The 21203-nt window shown below is 43.5% G+C and overlaps 1 protein-coding gene and 1 long non-coding RNA gene across 2 annotated transcripts in view; one reads left to right on the top strand and one right to left on the bottom strand.

Moving 5' to 3' along the window:
• GPR107 (G protein-coupled receptor 107) overlaps positions 1–1469 on the bottom strand; it is a 68818-nt gene extending 67349 nt beyond the window's left edge. Inside the window, exon 1 of the mRNA XM_073314812.1 lies at positions 1464–1469. Coding sequence (XP_073170913.1) covers positions 1464–1469 — 6 coding nt within the window. The remainder of the gene's footprint in view (positions 1–1463) is intronic.
• Positions 1470–7640: 6171 nt separating this feature from the next.
• Positions 7641–16453, top strand: LOC140899054 (uncharacterized). Its single transcript, XR_012155208.1, has 3 exons — positions 7641–7961; positions 14065–15042; positions 15643–16453. It is a non-coding gene; the product is annotated as an uncharacterized lncRNA (long non-coding RNA).
• Positions 16454–21203: the final 4750 nt, after the last annotated feature.

Here is a 21203-nt window from a genome sequence, read left to right as displayed (position 1 = left end):
ATGCATCTGATGAAGTGAGCTGTAGCTCACGAAAGCTTATGCTCAAATAAATTGGTTAGTCTCTACGGTGCCAAAAAAAATACAAGAAGCTTCATATGATCTCAGTCTATATAATACTGTGATTGTGCCAGATGGTCATATGCACAGTCAATTCTGATTAATCAGATGTTACTTTTTGTTACTTGTTATGCTTTTGCTTCCACTTTTTCCAAATTAATTGCTAGGTGATAATGTAAACATGGAAATGCTATTGTAAACAGATCGAACCTGGACTGGCATCAAACTATTTTCAAACAAACAAAAAACCCTGGGTCATCTTGTAGGGTTATTTCACCCATTGAAAGAAAAGGAGTACTTGTGACACCTTAGAGACTAACAAATTTGGGCAAATTTGCTCAAAGTCTCTAAGGTTTGAGCAAAATAGCTCGCCTTAGCTGATCGCTGTCATTACAGTGTGTATGGTAACACCCATTGTTTCATGTTCTCTGTGTATATAAAATCTCCCCACTGTATTTTCCACTGCATGCATCCGATGAAGTGAGCTGTAGCTCATGAAAGCTTATGCTCAAATAAATTTATTAGTCTCTGCCACAAGTACTCCTTTTCTTTTTGCGGACAGACTAACACGGCTGCTACTCTGAAACCTGTTCACCCATTGAATTACTTTAACTGGCCACTAGATGTCCTTTCAGCATCAGACCTAGTATTGAAAATCTGTTGCCCAGAGTAAATGACTATTGAAAGTTCAGGTTTCAGAGTAGCAGCCGTGTTAGTCTGTATTTTCCACTGCATGCATCCGATGAAGTGAGCTGTAGCTCACGAAAGCTTATGCTCACATAAATTTGTGAGTCTCTAAGGTGCCACAAGTACTCCTTTTCTTTTTATGAAAGTTCAGATTGTCTCTTAAAATATATTCATGGCCCAAACATATTTTCTTGCAACTTAGATTTTTAATTTTTCTGTTGTGAGTTTAGTTCTTATGGAAGGTGCCAGAATGGCAGTCTCATGTGAAACATTGCTTACAATGGTAGCTGCAATGGAAATTTCCATACATCACCTCATTGATAAACCACTGTCCTGATGTAGAGATGCTACATCAATGGATGACTGGGAGCTGTTCATTCTTCATGGTCTTTGTGGTAGGCTCAGTCATTTGTTTCTCGCTGACTCCAAACGAACCTGCTAATGGTGGTGGTGATCTTTTTGTTGTGCTCTAAAAACTAGATGGGGACCACCCATTTATTTCACATAGTCCACCAAACAGCTATTATTTCACTTTCAGTCCCTGCTGACCTGGACCAAATGTGGACCTATGACCCAGAAATGAAAGTCTGTGTCTCATTCCGTCTCTTGACAGCCAGATCCTTAAATAACTTTTGAAACCATGTCTACAATTAAGGTTGCATCTTACTAATAAGCAGAACTGGCTTGTGTATGTTGTGTGCCACATCATAGTCTCATACCGGCATATTTACTGTGATAAATCTTGCTGTAGCTTCTGGACAAGGTGAATTATCTTGCTCTAAATAGGCTATCCCCAGGGGGTACAGCTCCTCTCATCAGTACTTGTTTTTACTGAGCTATGGTTTTGTTTTTTTTTTCCTTTTTTTCATGTTCCATTCTCTTTTCATAGTTACCTTTACACCCAGTCAGGAGAGTTTCAGCTGCTGAGATGGGGGCGGTAAGGTTAAGGCTCTTGTTACTGGGAAGCAATTGGGAGAAACTGGCAGATGGGTATGGTCTCAAGAGTTTCTCTTTACAAGGTAAAGTAGGGACACATGTCAAGATAGAAAGGTGCTCCGTAAGCCCCCAGTGTGTAAGAGGTTACAAGGAGAACCCAGGTTCCATACCTATCACATGGGTGATCTGTGAGGAGCTATAAAAGTACAGAGGAAGCAGCTGCAGTGGTGGTAACCTGGGGCAAGGCATGTCCTCTCCTTGCCTAGCTTGCTGAAAACTGGAAAGGCCACTGGTAGCTGTGAAAGAGAGTTCTGATTTTCTTGTGTGTTTTTTTGTTAATCAAGCCAGTCCCAATAAAAGGGTCCTGGACAGACCTTTAGTTCAGGGCTTTATTTAATCTTCCCTGACCCTGACTGGTATAAATGCCAACCATCTGACAGGGTATTTGATCCAGGAAGTTTCTCTCAGAGGTGAGAGTTCATAAGAGACTGTCTCAGGGCTTACCAAAATAAGTTCTGATCTACTACTAGGGGCAGATCTATACTTAAAACATGGTATTGATGCAGCTGCGCTGCTGTAGCGCTTAAGTGAAGACACTCCTATGCTAACGGGAGAGGTTTCCCATCTGCGTAGTTAATCCACCTCCCAGAAAGGCGGTGGCTATGTTGATAGAGAAGCTCTCCTGTCAACATAGCACTGTCTACGCAGGGGTGGTGGGGGTATTAGGTCAGTATAACTACTTGGTCAGGGATGTGGATTTTTCACACAAGCAATGTAGTTATACTGACCTAGGTCTGTAGTGTAAACCTGGCCTAAGGGATCAGCACTTGCCTTTTCTAAGGGTATGTCTTCACTAGCAATGTTAAAGTGCTGCCGCGGCACCAGCTCTGGGAGAGCTCTCCATTGTGTAGTCGCGGCACCAGCGCTGGAGAGCTGTAAAAAACACCACACCCACGAGGGGAGTAGCCAGCACTGGTGTACTTTCTACACTGCCACTTTACAACGCTGAAACTTGCGGCGCTTGGGAGTGTTTTTTCACACCCATGAACGAGAAAGTTGCAGCGCTGCAAAGTGGCAGTGTAGAGAAGGCCTAGGGGCAATGGTCCTGCGAGTGCTCTGCATGTGGGACTCTGAAGTCAATGGGAGTTCTGAACATGGAGAATTTACAAGACTGGGCCCAGACCTTATTGTGACGCATTCACAGTAGGCCTAGTCCATTTGAAGTTAAAGTCAAAACTCCCATTAACTTCTGTGTGAGCTGTGTCTGACCCAATGTGATTAAAACAACTTAAGTGTTGTCATAAAAATAAAGGGAAGGGTAAACCCCTTTGAAATCCCTCCTGTCCAGGGGAAAGCTCCTCTCACCTGTAAAGGCTTAAGAAGCTAAAGGTAACCTCGCTGGCACCTGACCAAAATGACCAATGAGGAGACAAGATACTTTCAAAAGCTGGGAGGAGGGAGAGAAACAAAGGGTCTGTGTCTGTCTGTATGCTGCTCTTGCCAGGGACAGAACAGGAATGGAGTCTTAGAACTTTTAGTAAGTAATCTAGCTAGGTATGTGTTAGATTATGATTTCTTTAAATGGTTGAGAAAAGAATTGTGCTGAATAGAATAACTATTTCTGTCTGTGCATCTTTTTTGTAACTTAAGGTTTTGCCTAGAGGGGTTCTCTATGTTTTTGAATCTAATTACCCTGTAAGATATCTACCATCCTGATTTTACAGGGGGGATTTCTTTATTTCTATTTACTTCTATTTTTTATTAAAAGTCTTCTTGTAAAAACTGAATGCTTTTTCATTGTTCTCAGATCCAAGGGTTTGGGTCTGTAGTCACCTAGGCAAATTGGTGAGGCTTTTTACCAAACCTTGTCCAGGAAGTGGGGTGCAGGGTTTTGGGAAGTATTTTTGGGGGAAAGACGCCTTCAAACAGCTCTTCCCCAGTAACCAGTATTAGTTTGGTGGTGGTAGCGGCCAGTCCAAGGACAACGGGGGGAATATTTTGTACCTTGGGGAAGTTTTGACCTAAGCTGGTAAAGATAAGCTTAGGAGGTTTTTTCATGCAGGTCCCCACATCTGTACCCTAGAGTTCAGAGTGGGGGAGGAACCTTGACAAGTGTGTTTTCTAAGTACCAGCTAAACCACTCTTTTGAGGTTTTAACAACTTGTTAGCACTTTAGGCTTTCACACTTTGGTTTTAGATGTTTCCAGAATTTCTGCTTTTGTTGTTGTTAATTATGGTTATTAAGGTAGTGCCTAGACACCAACCAAGAAGGAAGCCCTATTGTGTTAGGTGATGTACAAACACAGAGCTATTGACAATCCCTGCCCCAAAGAGTTTACAATCTAAATAGACAAGACTAACAAAAGATAGGGGAAAGGTACATTACGTACAAGCAGAATGAACTCCGTGTTAAGCTGCAAATGGCATGTTCCACTATTTTTCAGTGGGCTGGTGAACACTACATAGTTAGTTTGGCTTAATTATTGCTCAGGGCTGTGAAAAAGTTCACATCCTGTGTGATGTAATTCAGACGACCTAATCCCCCCATGTAGACACTGCTATTGCTACTACTGGTGGAGCTGAACTAGGGTTGCCAGGCGTCCGTTTTTTGACCGAAACGCCAGGTCAAAAAGGAAGCCTGGTGGCTCAGCCGCTCACAGCAGCCGGTGCCACATGGCTCCTGGAAGCAGCTGGCATGTCCCTCTGGCTCCTAGGTGTAGGTGCAGCCAGGGGGATTCCACATGCTGCCTCTGCCCATGGCACAGGAACCGGGAACTGCAGCCAATGAGAGCTGCAGGGGCAGTGCCTGTGGATGGGGGCAGTGCGCAGAGTTGCCTGGCTGCCCCTGTGCCTAGGAGTCAGAGGAACATGTCCCTGCTTCCCAGGAGCTACCTGAGCCTGTAACCCCTCCTGCACCCCAACCCCCTTCCCCAGACTAGAGCCCCCTCTCCTGGAGCCTGCACCCCACACTCCCTCCCATGCCCCAGTCCTGAGCCCCCCCTGTACCCCAGATCCCACACCCCCACCCAGAGCCCTCACCCCCCTGCACCCCAACCCCCCCCACCCAGAGCCCCCTCCTGCACCCTGAACCCCTCATTTCTGGCCCCAGCCAAAAGCCCGCACCTCCAGCCCAGAGCCCATACCCCCTCCCACACCCTAACCCCCTGCCCGAGCCCGGAGACTCTTCCCACACTCCGAACCCCCCGGCCCCAGCCCGGAGCCCCCTCCTGTACCCCAAACTCCTCATCCCTAGCCCCACCCCAGGGCCTGCACCCCTAGCTGGAACCCTCACTCTCTACCCCAGCCCAGTGAAAATGAGCAAGTGAGTGAGGATTGGGGAGAGCGACCGATCGAGGGAGGGGTGATGGAATGAGTGGGAATGGGGTGTTGGAGAAGGGGTGGGGCAAGAGTGTTCGGTTTTCTGCAGTCAGAAAGTTGGAGCTCCTTTCCACAAATATCTGGGATTTTACCTTATAATTTAGTTCACTTTGTGGGACAGAGCAAGCCCCTTTCCACACCAAAACTTTTAAATAAGTTTTTACAGTTACTGGCATGGTTAGCTCTAAATGTGTAGTACATCTGCATCCACCATAGTTAAAATTCAAGTTTGTAACTGTGGTCAGCTAGAGTACTGGAATGTGATTGTCTTTGCTTAACTGGTTCAGAGCATTTTTTCCCCCTTTCAATATGCACAGGATTCCCTAACCATGCCTGTGTAACAGGTCTGGCTTGTCCCCTTTCCAGCTGTTTGTGCGACTTTCCTGCTGATGTACAATGGGATAACTTCCCAAAATGCACTGATACAAATACAGGCCCTGATCCTGCACCAAGCTCTGAGCAGACCTCTAATGTCAATGGGGCCCTGCCCAGGTGCAAAGATCTGTCCAAGCAGCACTCACTGCAAGATTGGGGCTGTGGTTAGGCAGCAATGCATGGTAGGTGAAAACGCATAAATGTGGCTTTGATATCAGAAACGCTCTGTGTGAACACAAACTGAACTCAGTTCAGGTGACTTGTGAATGTAACTTTTTACAATTCAGTGCTAAAATATAGCATGAACAAAACCATAGACCCATTCCTTTCAGAGATAATGGTGACTGCTGTAGTAAAGTCCTGTTATGTTTAAAACAATTTATTGAACTAGATAGGATAAATATTCATGCAATGAAATAATTGAAACTTTGTGCACAGTTTTGCTGTAGGTTTTGGAATCCCTTAGTAATTCTCTGCTTCTGGTCCTTTCACAAATGTGGGGGTTGGTGATTTCAGTTTGATGCAGAGTGTATGTCCCCTTTTTTGGGGGGAATTGTCTTGCTATAAATTGGCTAAAAGTTGTCCACCTTTACAGTGATAGATACCTTCTTAAATGTATGTAATAATTTTACAACCCCTTATTTATTCAAATAAGCCATTATTCATGTGAGTTCCATGGATTTTTTGAGTTCCATGGAGTTATTCAGTTAGCCGTTATTCATGTGAGTTCCATGGATTTTTTGAGTTCCATGGAGTTATTCAGTTAGCCGTTATTCATGTGAGTTCCATGAATTTTTGTATTTGTAAGCTTTTCTGGAATGGGCCCAATAACACTTAAAAACATAGTGATCTAAAACTCTTGCAAGCTTCCTGTGGTTAGAAAACGGAATTGTAAAATCAGATTAAGTGGCACAGTTGAATCCGGTTAAGATGTGCACTGTTGCTAAGCAAAATTACTCCAAAACAAATCTTTTGTTTCTAGGGGTTGAGTGAATAAGCATGGTTTTCTGGAAGGTTCACACAGCTGATATAATGCCCTGGACAATTATTTTGTCAATATTTCACTTTGAGGGATAGTTTGATTAAACTATAGTTTGATTAAACCTGCTCATGTGTTGAGTTTAGAAGAAATAAATGGTTGACAATTGATTTTGTTAGAAATCACTGGGTTAATTTCTGGCTGAACTTGCAGTAATTAACTAGGTAACATGAAACAGACATGCTTCAAATACCATTTTTTCCTGCAACCATTTGATCTCCTTCCACCCCCCTCCCCCCCATAGCCGCAACACAATCACAATAATTTGGAACTTTATTTTTAAAAAATATGGTAAAAATGGTACTCCCGCAGTGATGAGAAATGGGGAAAGAGACCAAGGGAACAGAAATCTGTAGAAATAGGAGACATGGGGGAGACTAGACCTGGAGAATTAATTGTAAGAAAGACTTGAGAGGAAGAGGGGCAAGACTGGAGCTTAGGGGTCAGAGGAAGGAGAGCCCTAAAGTTTACCATAATATATGTGCAATCTGAGTGAGTGGTGACTGGTTTGGAAAATTGTCCCAGGCAAGTCGATTAAACTATCCACATCCACGCCTAAAGCTGTACTTGGTGAGTGAGAATAAATCCTGCCTTCAATTACACACGAATTAAAGGATGATTGCCCAGGTACAGCATCGAGGGGTGCACACAGTGCTTCAAAACCGGCTTGCCTTGCCCTACAGTTTAGTGGCATTTTGCCCACGCAGCTGGGGACAGGCAGAGAGTGGGTTTCCAACTCTGCCTTCAGTGACGTCCGTGCAAAAATCTGTGCCATGCGCGTGGCTTGCAAAGTGGACGTGCTTTTGGAGGGAGTGATGTATACAAACCATGCTTTCAGTTGTACCTCTACAAATCTGCGGCATGGGGGGGGGGGGCAAATCCTGCCGTTAGGTGCAAATCAATGGGCTTGCACCAGAGCAGCACGTGGCCACTTTGCCCACCTTCCCAGAAGGCAGCGACAGCTGGAACGTGCAAAGCGAGGCTGCTCCAGCCTGTGGCGCGAGCCTCTCTCTCTCTCTCACAACAGCCGCCTCACGTGCTCGCCGGCGTGCGCCTGCGCAGTCTCACACGCTCTCTCCCTGGCGTCTCCCTCCTCTCTGACGCGCCTCCTTGGAGGGGGCGCACGCGCAGTGCCCTGGAGCTGTCAATTCCTCTCCCCCCCGCCCCCCGTGTGGTGTGGCTGTTGCTGGCTTCCCTGGCCATTTTGCTGTGGAGGGAGAAATGAGGCAGCAGCAGAAGCTGCAGTGACCACAACAGAGGAGGGGGGAAGAGAGACCCAGACTTAGGAGTTGCGGGGGAGGGGTATTTTGTGCAGCCAAAGGAATTTTTGTGTGTGTGGGGGGGCGTTGATTTTTTTTTTTTGTGGGGAGGCGAGGAAAAGAAGGGGCAAGACCCCACGGGCTAATTATCCCCCCACTCTCCAGTGCCACCCCCCCACCCTCTCCTCTTCGGATCTGTTGGAGCCATGAGCTGGGGGACAGAGCTGTGGGTAAGTGTGGAGGGCAGAGACATTCTGTTGCAATGTGTGAGTGGGTGTGTGTGTGTGTGTGTGCGGGGGGGGGATTTCTGCCTGGCTGAGCAGCAGGGGGAGGGTTATTATTCTTTCCATATAGAGGAGGGTGGGTGTGAACCCTCTGCAGAGGCTAACCCTGTAGAGAAAATGTTTACAAAGTTCCAACATTTTGCAAGAAAAGTATCCAAAATGCAGCGCTGCTGCCCAGCCCCCCGTTGTAATTTATTGTCATAACGGTCTGTGAGCCCAGGATATACACAGTGGCTCTGCACTGAGGCGTACAGCCACTTGAGCCGTCTCCGTGCAGCTGCTGTGGAAGAAGATCGAATAATATTTTGATAAACTTGCACCTTTTATGAAGCAGCCGGCTTCTCAGTAAGGGTCTGCAGCCTATTTGCAAACTTGGGATCAGTACAGCAGTGAAAGAAACCCTGAAACCCAAGTGCAGTGTAACGATAGGTTTAATTGGTACGGTTATTTTAACGCACAGACTACAATTTAAAAAAACCTTAGTAGATTTTTATAAAAGTCTTCAATGTCTAAAAATTTTGTGAGAAAGATACAGGGAAATAACTAATAGATTTGCCAGAATTTATTTTTCTTCCTGCTGTTGAAGAAAGTGATTAGTGTTTAAAAAAATCAAACAAAAACAAAGAAAAAGAAATGGAATTCTAAAGCAGAGAGAAATTGACTTTCAAAACAGAGATTGGGATTTTTTTTTCTTTTGTAAGGGATTGGTGGAATGGTTCTGAGATGAATTTATATACAAGGGGTCCAATTTCAGGAGAGGGAGCTGCAGGGAAGAAAAGCAGATAAAATTTTCTTTTGCTGTTATTGTTTTTGTTCAATACTTGGTGGAGGGACAATATTTTTGATTACAAAAGATTTCTGGTGTGGGAAAATATGAAAAAACTTCAAAAAATAAAAACAGAGCATTTTGATTGTATAGTTTACCTGATTGTTTTTTAAGTGATCCTGGAAAGTGAGAAGGAAAAACATATTTTGACTTATGTTGAAAGATTAAAATAAAAATGTGGAAGTATTAAACACAGTGAAAGGTAGTTTTTAATAATGTGATTTTTTTTTATTGGTGCCCACATGCAAATGTAGGACAAGGGAAGGAATCCTAAGAGGTGAAAAGGAAAATACATACACATCAAACACATAAGAAGGACATGATGCAGCCATGTTTGGCAGCATGATGGTGGAGCATGGAGCAAAATGTAATAATGAGTTTGGGATTGTGCACACATGTAATGAGTTAATGATGGGGTATTAAAACTCTTTGGGCAGAACTGTGCTTTGGGGTGAGAAGGAAAACGGAAATTGAGATTCGGTTGAGGAAGTCAGAAATTAGTGGCAGAGGATTGTGTGAGTTGCAAGGCGCTGCAGGATTTCAGTCTTGCATGCAAATATTTAAGGTTGCTAATCAGTGCAAGTAAAGATTTAAACATAACTAGTTCAATAAAAATAAAGAGACAGTTTAGTAGATTAAGTATTTTAGATGTACTAATTGTTATGTTTCACAGATACATTACAGGCCTGCTATGGCATACACTTGACTAAGCATCCAGTCTTGCTGTGAGATATTTATGATCTAGTTATACCTGTTTATGTCTAGACAGTAAATTATGAAGCAAATGCTTATTTAGAGGTTATTTTATGTGGGCAAGGTAAATGTGGTACATAATAAAATAATTGCAGATGATGCTACGTTGATTCATTATTAATAATTTCATCAGCCCTGCTGCATGGGAATATATACAGGAAAAGTCTACAAGTTTTTTGTCTTTGATTATGATAATTTAAGGGGAGTAAAAAGATTAAAATAATGGACATATGCTAAATGATCTAGTATAACACTTTTTAAAAAAAATAACAAAAATGAAAAAAAACAAAATTCTGAAATGTTTTTACTTTCTGAAAAATTAAAATCTGTGAAGAATAGTATACCAAGCTGTTGTCACAAGAACAAGTGAACTGAGTAGTTTTTGTGTTACTTTATTTTCTAATTTTTTTTAAAAAGTTACCTTTTGCAGGTATGCATATAGTCTGTCATCCCTACTCTAGGCTGCTGTAATGAAAAAGCTTTGGATAGGAGTTCTGATAAATATGAATGAATTAATTGTTGCATTTTCCATATAACTTATTTTTTTAATGAACCTTGTGGTGAAATCTTCATATAATTGACTTCAATGGGGCTAAGATTTCACCCTTAGTATCTTATGTTTATTTTGAGAATTGTGGCAGGTTACTGGCAAAAGGATTGAGTATGTAAACTGAACAGAGCTAAGTTCAGAATGTAATGGACAGTAGTAATTCAGAACAGGAATTGGTCAGAATTGGCTTATTTTAAATTTATTTAACAGAGCTTCAAAAATTCATCAGTTTCTGTTGCTGCTAGGTGTGTAGGCTAAAATGCTTAGTTTCAAACCTGTATTTAGTGCATGCCACTGACTTTAGTTGATAGTGGTATTATTTTTGAAAAATTAAATTTCTGTGATTTTTAAATTGTGGTGTCTATTTTAAGAAGTCAGGTAATAATCACAAAAAATAGTAAATATGACAAATGTCTATAGGATTCTGTGTGTATTGGTGTCATGAGTTGATGAATCACAAGTGGGGGTGGGAGTGAATGTTTTCTTGCAAAAAGAAAAGGAGTACTTTTGGCACCTTAGAGACTAACAAATTTATTTCCGCATAAGCTCTGAGGTGCCACAAGTCCTCCTTTTCTTTTTGCGGATACAGACAAATATGGCTGCTACTCTGAAACCTGTTTTCCTACAGAAGTTTAGAGACTTGAAATCCACTGAAAAATTAGTATTGCTGTACTTACATCGGAGTTTATCATGTGTACTGACCTAGCACAGTGGGCATATGTTCACAAAGGAGTTAACAAAGGAGAGGTGAAATATAGCTTTTAGCTTCTACAGAATATTTGTTTATATGTTTATGTACAGTATCCGCTTGTTCCTGCAAAGAAGGCTGATTGTAAAGTACCATACTGCAGAAGAAATTTTCAAATGTCATTGGTGACTTGAAGTATTATATTCCCAAGACACTTTTAGTCATGTGCATTATATACAGAGTTCTTACAATTCTGAGATTCTTACTGAGATTTTACTCATTCAAAACTCCCATTGACTTTAGTGTGAGTTTTGCCTGAGGATATGGTCTTGTTGAATTTAAATGTATGCTTAACTAGCAGAACACACTACAATTGTTAATGTGGAAATTATATTTAATATCAGGTTGGATGTTCAGGATAATGAGATTGTCTGGGGCCTCCAGTCTAGCCAGGGACACACAGAGGAAGACCCAGAATATCTCCCGTGGAAGCCTGCTTGCACGGCATTTCCGGTATGCAAGCATGCTACACAGCATAGTAGTGACTGCTCCACATTCTGCACTGTTCTTTGCAGGAGGTGCCTAACCCCTAAACATCCTCTGCTTGCTATTGTCTGTGGAGTACTGAAATTAGGCATCTTACAGCTAGAGAGGGAGTGGTGTGGGTCAAAGTCAAAGCTGAGATACTCCACAACTCATTATGTCGACATAGAGATTAACAGGTTTCAGAGTAGCAGCCCTGTTAGTCTGTATCCGCAAAAAGAACAGGAGGACTTGTAGCACCTTAGAGATTAACAAATTTATTAGAGCATAAGCTTTCATGGGGTAAAGCCCACTTCATCGGATGCACAGAATGGAACATATAGTAAGATAGATATATACACATACAGATAAATTGGAAGTTACCATACAAACTGCATGGAGGCTAATTAATTAAGATGAGCTATTATCAGCAGGAGAAAAAAACTTTTGTAGTGATAATCAAGATGGCCCATTTAGACAGTTGACAAGAAGGTGTGAGGATACTTAACTTAAGGAAATAGATTCAATATGTGTAATGATCCAGCCACTCCCAGTCTCTATTCAAACCCAAGTTAATGGTATCTAGTTTGCATATTAATTCAAGTCAGCAGTTTCTCCTTGGAGTCTCTGTTTTAGAAGCTTTTCAACCTCTCTGGCCACTCAGTAAAAGATTTAAGGGTGGCAATTTTGCAATAGACGACCCATCACTCTCACAGATCTTGGGAGACAGGCCAGTCCTTGCTTACAGACAGCCCCCCAACCTGAAGCAAATACTCACCAGCAACCACACACCACACAACAGAACCACTAACCCAGGAACCTATCCTTGCAACAAAGCCCGTTGTCAACTGTGTCCACATATCTATTCAGGGGACACCATCATAGAGCCTAATCACATCAGCCACACTATCAGAGGCTCGTTCACCTGCACATCTACAAATGTGATATATGCCATCATGTGCCAGCAATGCCCCTCTGCCATGTACATTGGTCAAACTGGACAGTCTTTACGTAAAAGAATAAATGGACACAAAGCAGACATCAAGAATTGTAACATTCAAAAACCAGTTGGAGAACACTTTAATTTCTCTGGTCACTCGATTACAGACCTAAAAGTTGCAATTCTTCAACAAAAAAACTTCAAAAACAGACTCCAAGAAGAGACTGCTGAATTGGAATTAATTTGCAAACGGGATACAATTAACTTAGGCTTGAATAGAGACTGGGAGTGGATGGGTCATTACACAAAGTAAAACTATTTCCCCATGTTTATTCTCACCCGCCCACCCCCCACTGTTCCTCAGAAGTTCTTGTCAACTGCTGGAAATGGCCCACCTTGATTATCACTACAAAAGGTTCCCCCCACCCCCACTCTCCTGCTGGTAATATCTCACCTTAAGTGATCACTCTGGTTACAGTGTGTATGGTAACACCCATTGTTTCATGTTCTCTGTGTATATAAATCTCCCCACTGTATTTTCCACTGAATGCATCCGATGAAGTGAGCTGTAAAAGCTTATGCTCAAACGAAATTTGTTAGTCTCTAAGGTGCCACAAGTCCTCCTTTTCTTTTTGCGAATACAGACTAACACGGCTGCTACTCTGAAACCTGACCATTTGTATGGTAACTTCCAACTTATCTGCATGTGTGTATGTGTATGTATATGTGTATATATATCTTACTGTATGTTCCATTCTATTCATCCGATGAAGTGGGCTGTAGCCCACGAAAGCTGATGCTCAAATAAATTTGTTAGTCTCTAAGGTACCACAAGTACTCCTGTTCTTTTTATAACGATTAAAAGTTACTTCCCCTGCACCCGCAGTTCTGCCCCTCCCCCCAGGAGTAATTGTAGTTACTTCTGAGCTGTAGGCATTGGAGGATCAGTTCTCTCTCTAAATATTTAGGTTTCTGTGATATTTATAGTTCCTAATGTTAATAGGTAGGTGTTAGCCAATGTCCTATTTGAAATTGACAACATCAACTAAATGCTGATGTTAGGGTTGGGAAAGATAATATAACCAGCAAACAAGGATTTCAGTACAGTCCTGTTGCACAAAACTTTAGCTAACCATCTTTTGGCATGTTCCTGGGGCTGTAAAAATCCTATGGAATCACCGTCAATATTTTATTCTTCAGAATAAAGAGGACAAACATCTGTATTTGTGTGCCTGCATTTAGGTGTTCTGAATGGTATTTTAGCTTGAGGAATACTAGTACACTTTAGTAAACCCCCTAATTTTTTTCTTAATTTCAGGATCAGGCTCTTGTATAGCAAGCAGTCAGATTTACATAGCAAATTAAACAAAAACTAATCTCTGTACTATAGTCTCTCTTGAATGGAAGGCGCAGTGGCCACAAAATCAGTATATTGAAGGGAATGAAAAAGAACAGCTGTTTTTTGATGATAAGTTTTGGTAGAATGTGTAGTTTTGAGGTAGCCACATATAAATTGTGGTTAAAAAATGGTCTGTTGTGATTGCTGGGGAGAAACCCCACTCTGGCTATGCACTGTCACATATGTTACAAGTGCAGTGATTAGATGTGGAAAGATTCATCTCATTATAGTAATGAATCTTGATCAGATGAGTAGCAGAGTTGTGGATGTTGTGGTAATTTTATGTTGAATGTGGAAAATAGGTTAGCAGTTGGTCAAAGTTTTTCAAAGTTATTCACTTAAAATTTTCCCTTCCACTTTGTTCTTTGTAGTCGACTGGATGATTGCTAGCAGCTGCCCAGTAGCTGAATTACAGTACAAAGGGCTTGATCCTGCAACACTTGGCCCTGGTCTACACTAGGACTTTAGGTCGAATTTACCAGCATTAAATCGATGCACCCGTCCACACGATGAAGCCCTTTATTTCGACTTAAAGGGCTCTTAAAATCGATTTCCTTACTCCACCCCTGACAAGTGGATTAGCGCTTAAATCGGCCTTGCCGGGTCGAATTTGGGGTACTGTGGACACAATTCGACGGTATTGGCCTCCGGGAGCTATCCCAGAGTGCTCCATTGTGACCGCTCTGGACAGCACTCTCAACTCAGATGCACTGGCCAGGTAGACAGGAAAAGAACCGCAAACTTTTTAATCTAATTTCCTGTTTGGCCAGCATGGCAAGCTGCAGGTGACCATGCAGAGCTCATCAGCAGAGGTGACCATGATGGAGTCCCAGAATCGCAAAAGAGCTCCAGCATGGACTGAACGGGAGGTACGGGATCTGATCGCTGTATGGGAGAGGAATCCGTGCTATCAGAACTCCGTTCCAGTTTTTGAAATGCCAAAACCTTTGTCAAAATCTCCCAGGGCATGAAGGACAGAGGCCATAACAGGGACCCGAAGCAGTGCCGCGTGAAACTTAAGGAGCTGAGGCAAGCCTACCAGAAAACCAGAGAGGCAAACAGCCGCTCCGGGTCAGAGCCCCAAACATGCCGCTTCTATGATGAGCTGCATGCCATTTTAGGGGGTTCAGCCACCACTACCCCAGCCGTGTTGTTTGACTCCCTCAATGGAGATGGAGGCAACACGGAAGCAGGTTTTGGGGACGAAGAAGATAGCTCACAGCAAGCAAGCAGAGAAACCGGTTTTCCCGACAGCCAGGAACTGTTTCTCACCCTGGACCTGGAGCCAGTACCCCCCGAACCCACCCAAGGCTGCTTCCTGGACCCGGCAGGCGGAGAAGGGACCTCCGGTGAGTGTACCTTTTTAAAATACTATACATGGTTTAAAAGCAAGCATGTGAAAGGATTACTTTGCCCTGGCATTCGCGGCTCTCCTGGATGTACTCCCAAAGCCTTTGCAAAAGGTTTCTGGGGAGGGCGGCCTTATTGTGTCCTCCATGGTAGGACACTTTACCACTCCAGGCCAGTAGCACGTACTCAGGAATCATTGTACAACAAAGCATTGCAGTGTATGTTTGCTGGCGTTCAAACAACATCCGTTCTTTATCTCTCTGTGTTATCCTCAGGAGAGTGAGATATCATTCATAGTCACCTGGTTGAAATAGCGTGCTTTTCTTCAGGGGACACTCAGAGGAGCCCGTTCCTGCTGGGCTGCTTACCTGTGGCTGAACAGAAATGTTCCCCGCTGTTAGCCACGGGGAGGGGGGAGGGTTGAGGGGGTAGCCATGCGGTAGGGGGAGGCAAAATGTGACCTTGTAACGAAAGCACATGTGCTATGTATGTAATGTTAACAGCAAGGTTTACCCTGAAAGAGTGTAGCCACTGTTTTATAAAATGTATAAAAAACAAATCTTTTTAAATACCGCTGTCCCTTTTTTTTTCTCCACCAGCTGCATGTGTTTCAATGATCACAGGATCTTCTCCTTCCCAGAGGCTAGTGAAGATTAGAAAGAAAAAAAGTGCACTCGTGATGAAATGTTCTCTGAGCTCATGCTGTCCTCCCACACTGACAGAGCACAGATGAATGCATGGAGGCAAATAATGTCAGAGTGCAGGAAAGCACAAAATGACCGGGAGGAGTAAGTGGCGGGCTGAAGACAGGGCTGAAGCTCAAATGTGGCGGCAGCGTGATGAGAGGAGGCAGGATTCAATGCTGAGGCTGCTGGAGGACCAAACCAGTATGCTCCAGTGTATGGTTGAGCTGCAGCAAAGGCAGCTGGAGCACAGACTGCCACTACAGCCCCTGTGTAACCAACCGCCCTCCTCCCCAAGTTCCATAGCCTCCACACCCAGACGCCCAAGAACGCGGTGGGGGGCCTCCGGCCAACCAGCCACTCCACCACAGAGGATTGCCCAAAAAACAGAAGGCTGCATTCAATAAATTTTAAAGTTGTAAACTTTTAAAGTGCTGTGTGTCCCTTCCCTCCTCCACCACCCCTCCTGGGCTACCTTGGTAGTCATCCCCCTATTTGTGTGATGAATGAATAAAGAATGCATGAATGTGAAGCAACAATGACTTTATTGCCTCTGCAAGCAATGATTAAAGGGAGGAGGGAAGGGTGATTAGCTTGCAGAGAAGTAGAGTGAACCAAGGGGCGGGAGGTTTCATCAAGGAGAAACAAACAGAACTTTCACACCGTAGCCTGGCCAGTCATGAAACTGGTTTTCAAAGCTTCTCTGATGCGTACCGCGCCCTCCTGTGCTCTTCTAACCACCCTGATGTCTGGCTGCGCGTAACCAGCAGCCAGGCGATTTGCCTCAACCTCCCACCCTGCCATAAACGTCTCCCCCTTACTCTCACAGATATTGTGGCGCACACAGCAAGCAGTAATAACAGTGGGAATATTGGTTTCGCTGAGGTCTAAGCGAGTCAGTAAACTGCGCCAGTGCGCCTTTAAACATCCAAATGCACATTCTACCACCATTCTGCACTTGCTCAGCCTGTAGTTGAACAGCTCCTGACTACTGTCCAGGCTGCCTGTGTACGGCTTCATGAGCCATGGCATTAAGGGGTAGGCTGGGTCCCCAAGGATACATATAGGCATTTCAACGTCCCCAACAGTTATTTTCTGGTCTGGGAATAAAGTCCCTTCCTGCAGCTTTTGAAACAGACCAGAGTTCCTGAAGATGCGAGCGTCATGTACCTTTCCCGGCCATCCCACGTTGATGTTGGTGAAACGTCCCTTGTGATCCACCAGAGCTTGCAGCACTATTGAAAAGTACCCCTTGCGGTTTATGTACTTGGCAGCTTGGTGCTCCGGTGCCAAGATAGGGATATGGGTTCTGTCTATGGCCCCACCACAGTTAGGGAATCCCATTGCAGCAAAGCCATCCACTATGACCTGCACATTTCCCAGGGTCACTACCCTTGATATCAGCAGATCTTTGGTTGTGTGGGCTACTTGCATCACAGCAGCTCCAACAGTAGATTTGCCCACTCCAAATTGATTCCCAACTGACCGGTAGCTGTCTGGCGTTGCAAGCTTCCACAGGGCTATTGCCACTCGCTTCTCGCTGCTCTCATCTTGGTATTCATGCGCTTCAGGGCAGGGGAAAGCAAGTCACAAAGTTCCATGAAAGTGCCCCTACGCATGCGGAAGTTTCACAGCCACTGGGAATCGTCCCAGACCCGCAACACTATGCGGTCCCACCAGTCAGTGCTTGTTTCCCGAGCCCAGAATCGGCGTTCCACAGCATGAACCTGCCCCATTAGCACCATGATGCATGCATTGGCAGGGCCCATGCTTTCAGAGAAATCTGTGTCCATGCCCTGATCACTCACGTGACCGTGCTGACGTCGCCTCCTCGCCCGGTATCGCTTTGCCAGGTTCTGGTGCTGCATATACTGCTGGATAATGCGTGTGGTGTTTAATGTGCTCCTAATTGCCAAAGTGAGCTGAGCGGCCTCAAGGCTTGCCTTGGTATGGCGTCCGCACAGAAAAAAGGCACGGAACGATTGTCTGCTGTTGCTCTGACGGAGGGAGGGGCGACTGACGACACGGCTTACAGGGTTGGCTTCAGGGAGCTAAAATCAACAAAGGGGGTGGCGTTACATCAAGGAGTATTTCAGGCAGGACTTCACGGAGGGTTCCAATAAGAAATGGTGCACCTAAGTTACTGTTCTTATTGGAACAATGAGGTTAGTCTGGCCTCTGATTGATACATGGCTAGATTTACCTTGCTGCACCTTCTCTGTGAGTGACTGCAGTGTGACCTAGAGGAATGAGTCCCCTAGACAGGGGAGGGGGGGAAGCAAATGAGTACAAAACAAAGCTGGTCTATTTCTTGTTTTGATCCACTCCATCTATCTTTTACATCTTTGGCTGGCAGCAGACTGTGCAGAAGGACTGCAAGCCATCCACATCTCATGGCTGCTCTCCAGAAGACGGTGCAATACGACTGCTAGCCATCCTCATCTCTTGCCTGCCCGGCAGAAGATGGTGCAATATGACTGCTAGCCATCCCCATCTCTTGCCTGCCCGGCAGAAGATGGTACAGTACAACTGCTAGCAATCCGTATTGCCTGCCTGCTCACCATAAGACGGTTCAATAGGACTGACTGCAGGACTAAAGAGAATGACCTGGTCAGGTCACTCCAAACTTAGTCCCTGCGCCCATGTTTGTCCAGGTGCTCCCGGCCGACATGGCCAGGAGCACCTCGGACATGACGATGACGGCTACCAGTCATATTGCACCGTCTGCTGCCAGAAGGCAATGGGTTGCTGCTACTGTGTAGCAATGCAGTACCGTGTCTGCCAGCATCCAGGAGACATACTGTGATGGTTACCTGAGCAGGCTCCATGCTTGCCGTGGTATGGCGTCTGCACAGGTAACTCAGGAAAAAAGGCACGAAACGATTGTCTGCCCTTGCTTTCACGGAGGGAGGGAGGGAGGGAACGGGGGCCTGACGATATGTACCAAGAACCACCCGCGACAATGTTTTAGCCCCATCAGGCATTGGGATCTCAACCTAGAATTCCAATGGGCAGCGGAGACTGCGGGAACTGTGGGATAGCTACCCACAGTGCAACACTCCGGAAATAGACACTAGCCTCGGTACTGTGGAAGCACTCCGCCGAGTTACTGCACTTAACGCACTTAGAGCATTTTCTGTGGGGACACACACACTCGAATATATAAAACCGATTTCTAAAAAAAGACTTCTATAAATTCGACCTGATTTCGTAGTGTAGACATACCCTTAGTCATGCAAATAGTCCCATTTACTGCAGTGAGACTATCCACAGGAGTTAAATTTGTAGGATTGTGCCTAGCATTGTACCTAATATTTGTAATGCCTAGGGACCCTTCACTATGAAAGTTGCTAAATTACTGTAAGAGCATTTTATTGTATACAGTTAATATGCCTTTAAAGTACAAATAGCTTCAAAGCTGTGGAAAGTCTTCAGAGTGCAGTTATTTTAACACTAATAATTAAATAATGGGTTTTTAGTTCACAATATTCTATGGTTTTCCATATACCATGTTAATTAAGACAAACAAAATACTGGTGGAACACTGAGGACTTGAAGTTCCTAGCTTCAACTAATGCATCATTTCCTCTTTCATTACTCATGGCCCTGTTTCGTTGACAGCACCCATATTTTAAAATAAAAGTCTTTAATATTGGTAGGTATTAAAAACTCCTGAATATTACTTGAATATATTGTCATGAGTTATTTTTAATGGGGTTTAATATGGGGGTTACAAATGGGGTACCTTGCACTCCGAAATTGTCTTAAAATGAAGTGCATATCTGTTTCTGACCTTGATGGTATTATGTAGTGTTATCATCTGGGCACTGAGTTGTTAAACATTTCATGTTAAATGAAAGCTGTGTTCTTGTCAGCTTGCTTCCTCTAAGAGGATCTGCAAAGTTGGATCTAAGGTTGACGTATAGATTCTCTTCCAAGCCTAGCACCTAGTTTATTCTATGCACTGCATTTGAAATTGATATTTTAAAGCACAATCTTGGTTCCTATGTTTTCCCCAATGTAAATGATTAATTCTTTGAATAATTAAGTAGCGCATCCCTGTAGTTGGATACACTAATCCATTACTCTCCTTGAGCTAAGAGAGAAGGAGACCGTTCTTGAGGCATAAGAATATTGAACTAGAAGAGTATATGTGCTGAATCATGAGTTGATATATTATTGGGCATGAGCAAATGTAATAGAACTCCCTTTACATATAGTGACAAGGGCCTGATCTTGCAAACACTTACTACTGAGCATAATGCTTACTACCATGAGAGTCTCCCACCAAATAGTAGTAAACACTATGCCAGGTAGTAAGTATTAGCACAAACTAGCTCTAAATTGTTGAGCGCCACCATTTGAAGCTATTCTAACTTTTATATGGGTATCAATTTTGCTCCCTTGACTACCTTCTCCTTATTTGTATTGAGTGATACCTTCCTCCACAAGCAGCTTAATTAAAGTCCTGAAGAAAGTGGGTGAAATCCTGGCTCCACTGAAGTCAATAGCAAAATTCCCATTGACTTAAATGGAGTCAAGATTTCACCCGGTAAGCCTACTCTTAGAGTAAGGCACTACTCAAACCAAGTAAGGAAGGGCTTGGAGAAGAATTGGGCCCATAATTAAATTGATCATATGTAGCAACAATGCCCTTCTTGTTTGCTCTCCATTTCCTTGTGAGATAGATGTATCAGATGGTGGAGATGAGCAACTTTTCTTTTCTCCCTGTGTGTGTTTTTTAAATATACTCTATTCAGTGGCAAAATACACACTGCAAAACTGTCCAGATATGTGGTAATGTCATGATCCTAACATCTTTCTGTTTTCTCACTGGATCACATTCTGTTGATGTAGTGTATGTGTATTTGTCTATATGCTGGGTGAAACATTGATTATAAAAATTATGAATCATTTTACAATATCTTCATTGCATTGTATATGTCTCTTTCTACTTGCCCAATTATTATGGTGTTATGGACCAAAAGAGGCAAATGACTAAACATATTTTTAAAAGCAGAGCTCCCATGGTCATCTTCTTTTAGACCAGGTTAAAATAAGTTGCTTTTTAAAATGAAAAAAAAAATCAGTTTTGTGAAAAGTCTTGCACTGCTATCTGGAGTTGTTTGTCTATAAAAGAACCATGTAATGAGTATTAGCCCTCAGTATACTCTCCCATGGTTATTTTATAATTTGATAGGTGGAAAGACTCCATCCGTACTGACTATAAAAGGAATTGTTGGGCTCTTGGTGTGTGTGTGTTTTAAAAATATCTGAGCAATTTCATCTACTGTTCTGCTTTTTGTCTTTAAGGAGAGAGGATTTATATAATAATGAGGTACTTTCATTGGCCTGTCCTCATATTTTTTACCTATTCGTTAGAGAACAGGGAGTTTACAGTTCTTTGGAATGAGTCAGGAGGAGAGCACAATCTATTTTTCCTTTTCATAGTCATAGAATCTTTCAACCTCTGAGTT

This window comes from Lepidochelys kempii, chromosome 16, assembly GCF_965140265.1.
Source record: "Lepidochelys kempii isolate rLepKem1 chromosome 16, rLepKem1.hap2, whole genome shotgun sequence".
Lineage (NCBI taxonomy): Eukaryota > Metazoa > Chordata > Testudines > Cheloniidae > Lepidochelys > Lepidochelys kempii.
This window is presented reverse-complemented; position numbering and strand designations above follow the sequence as displayed.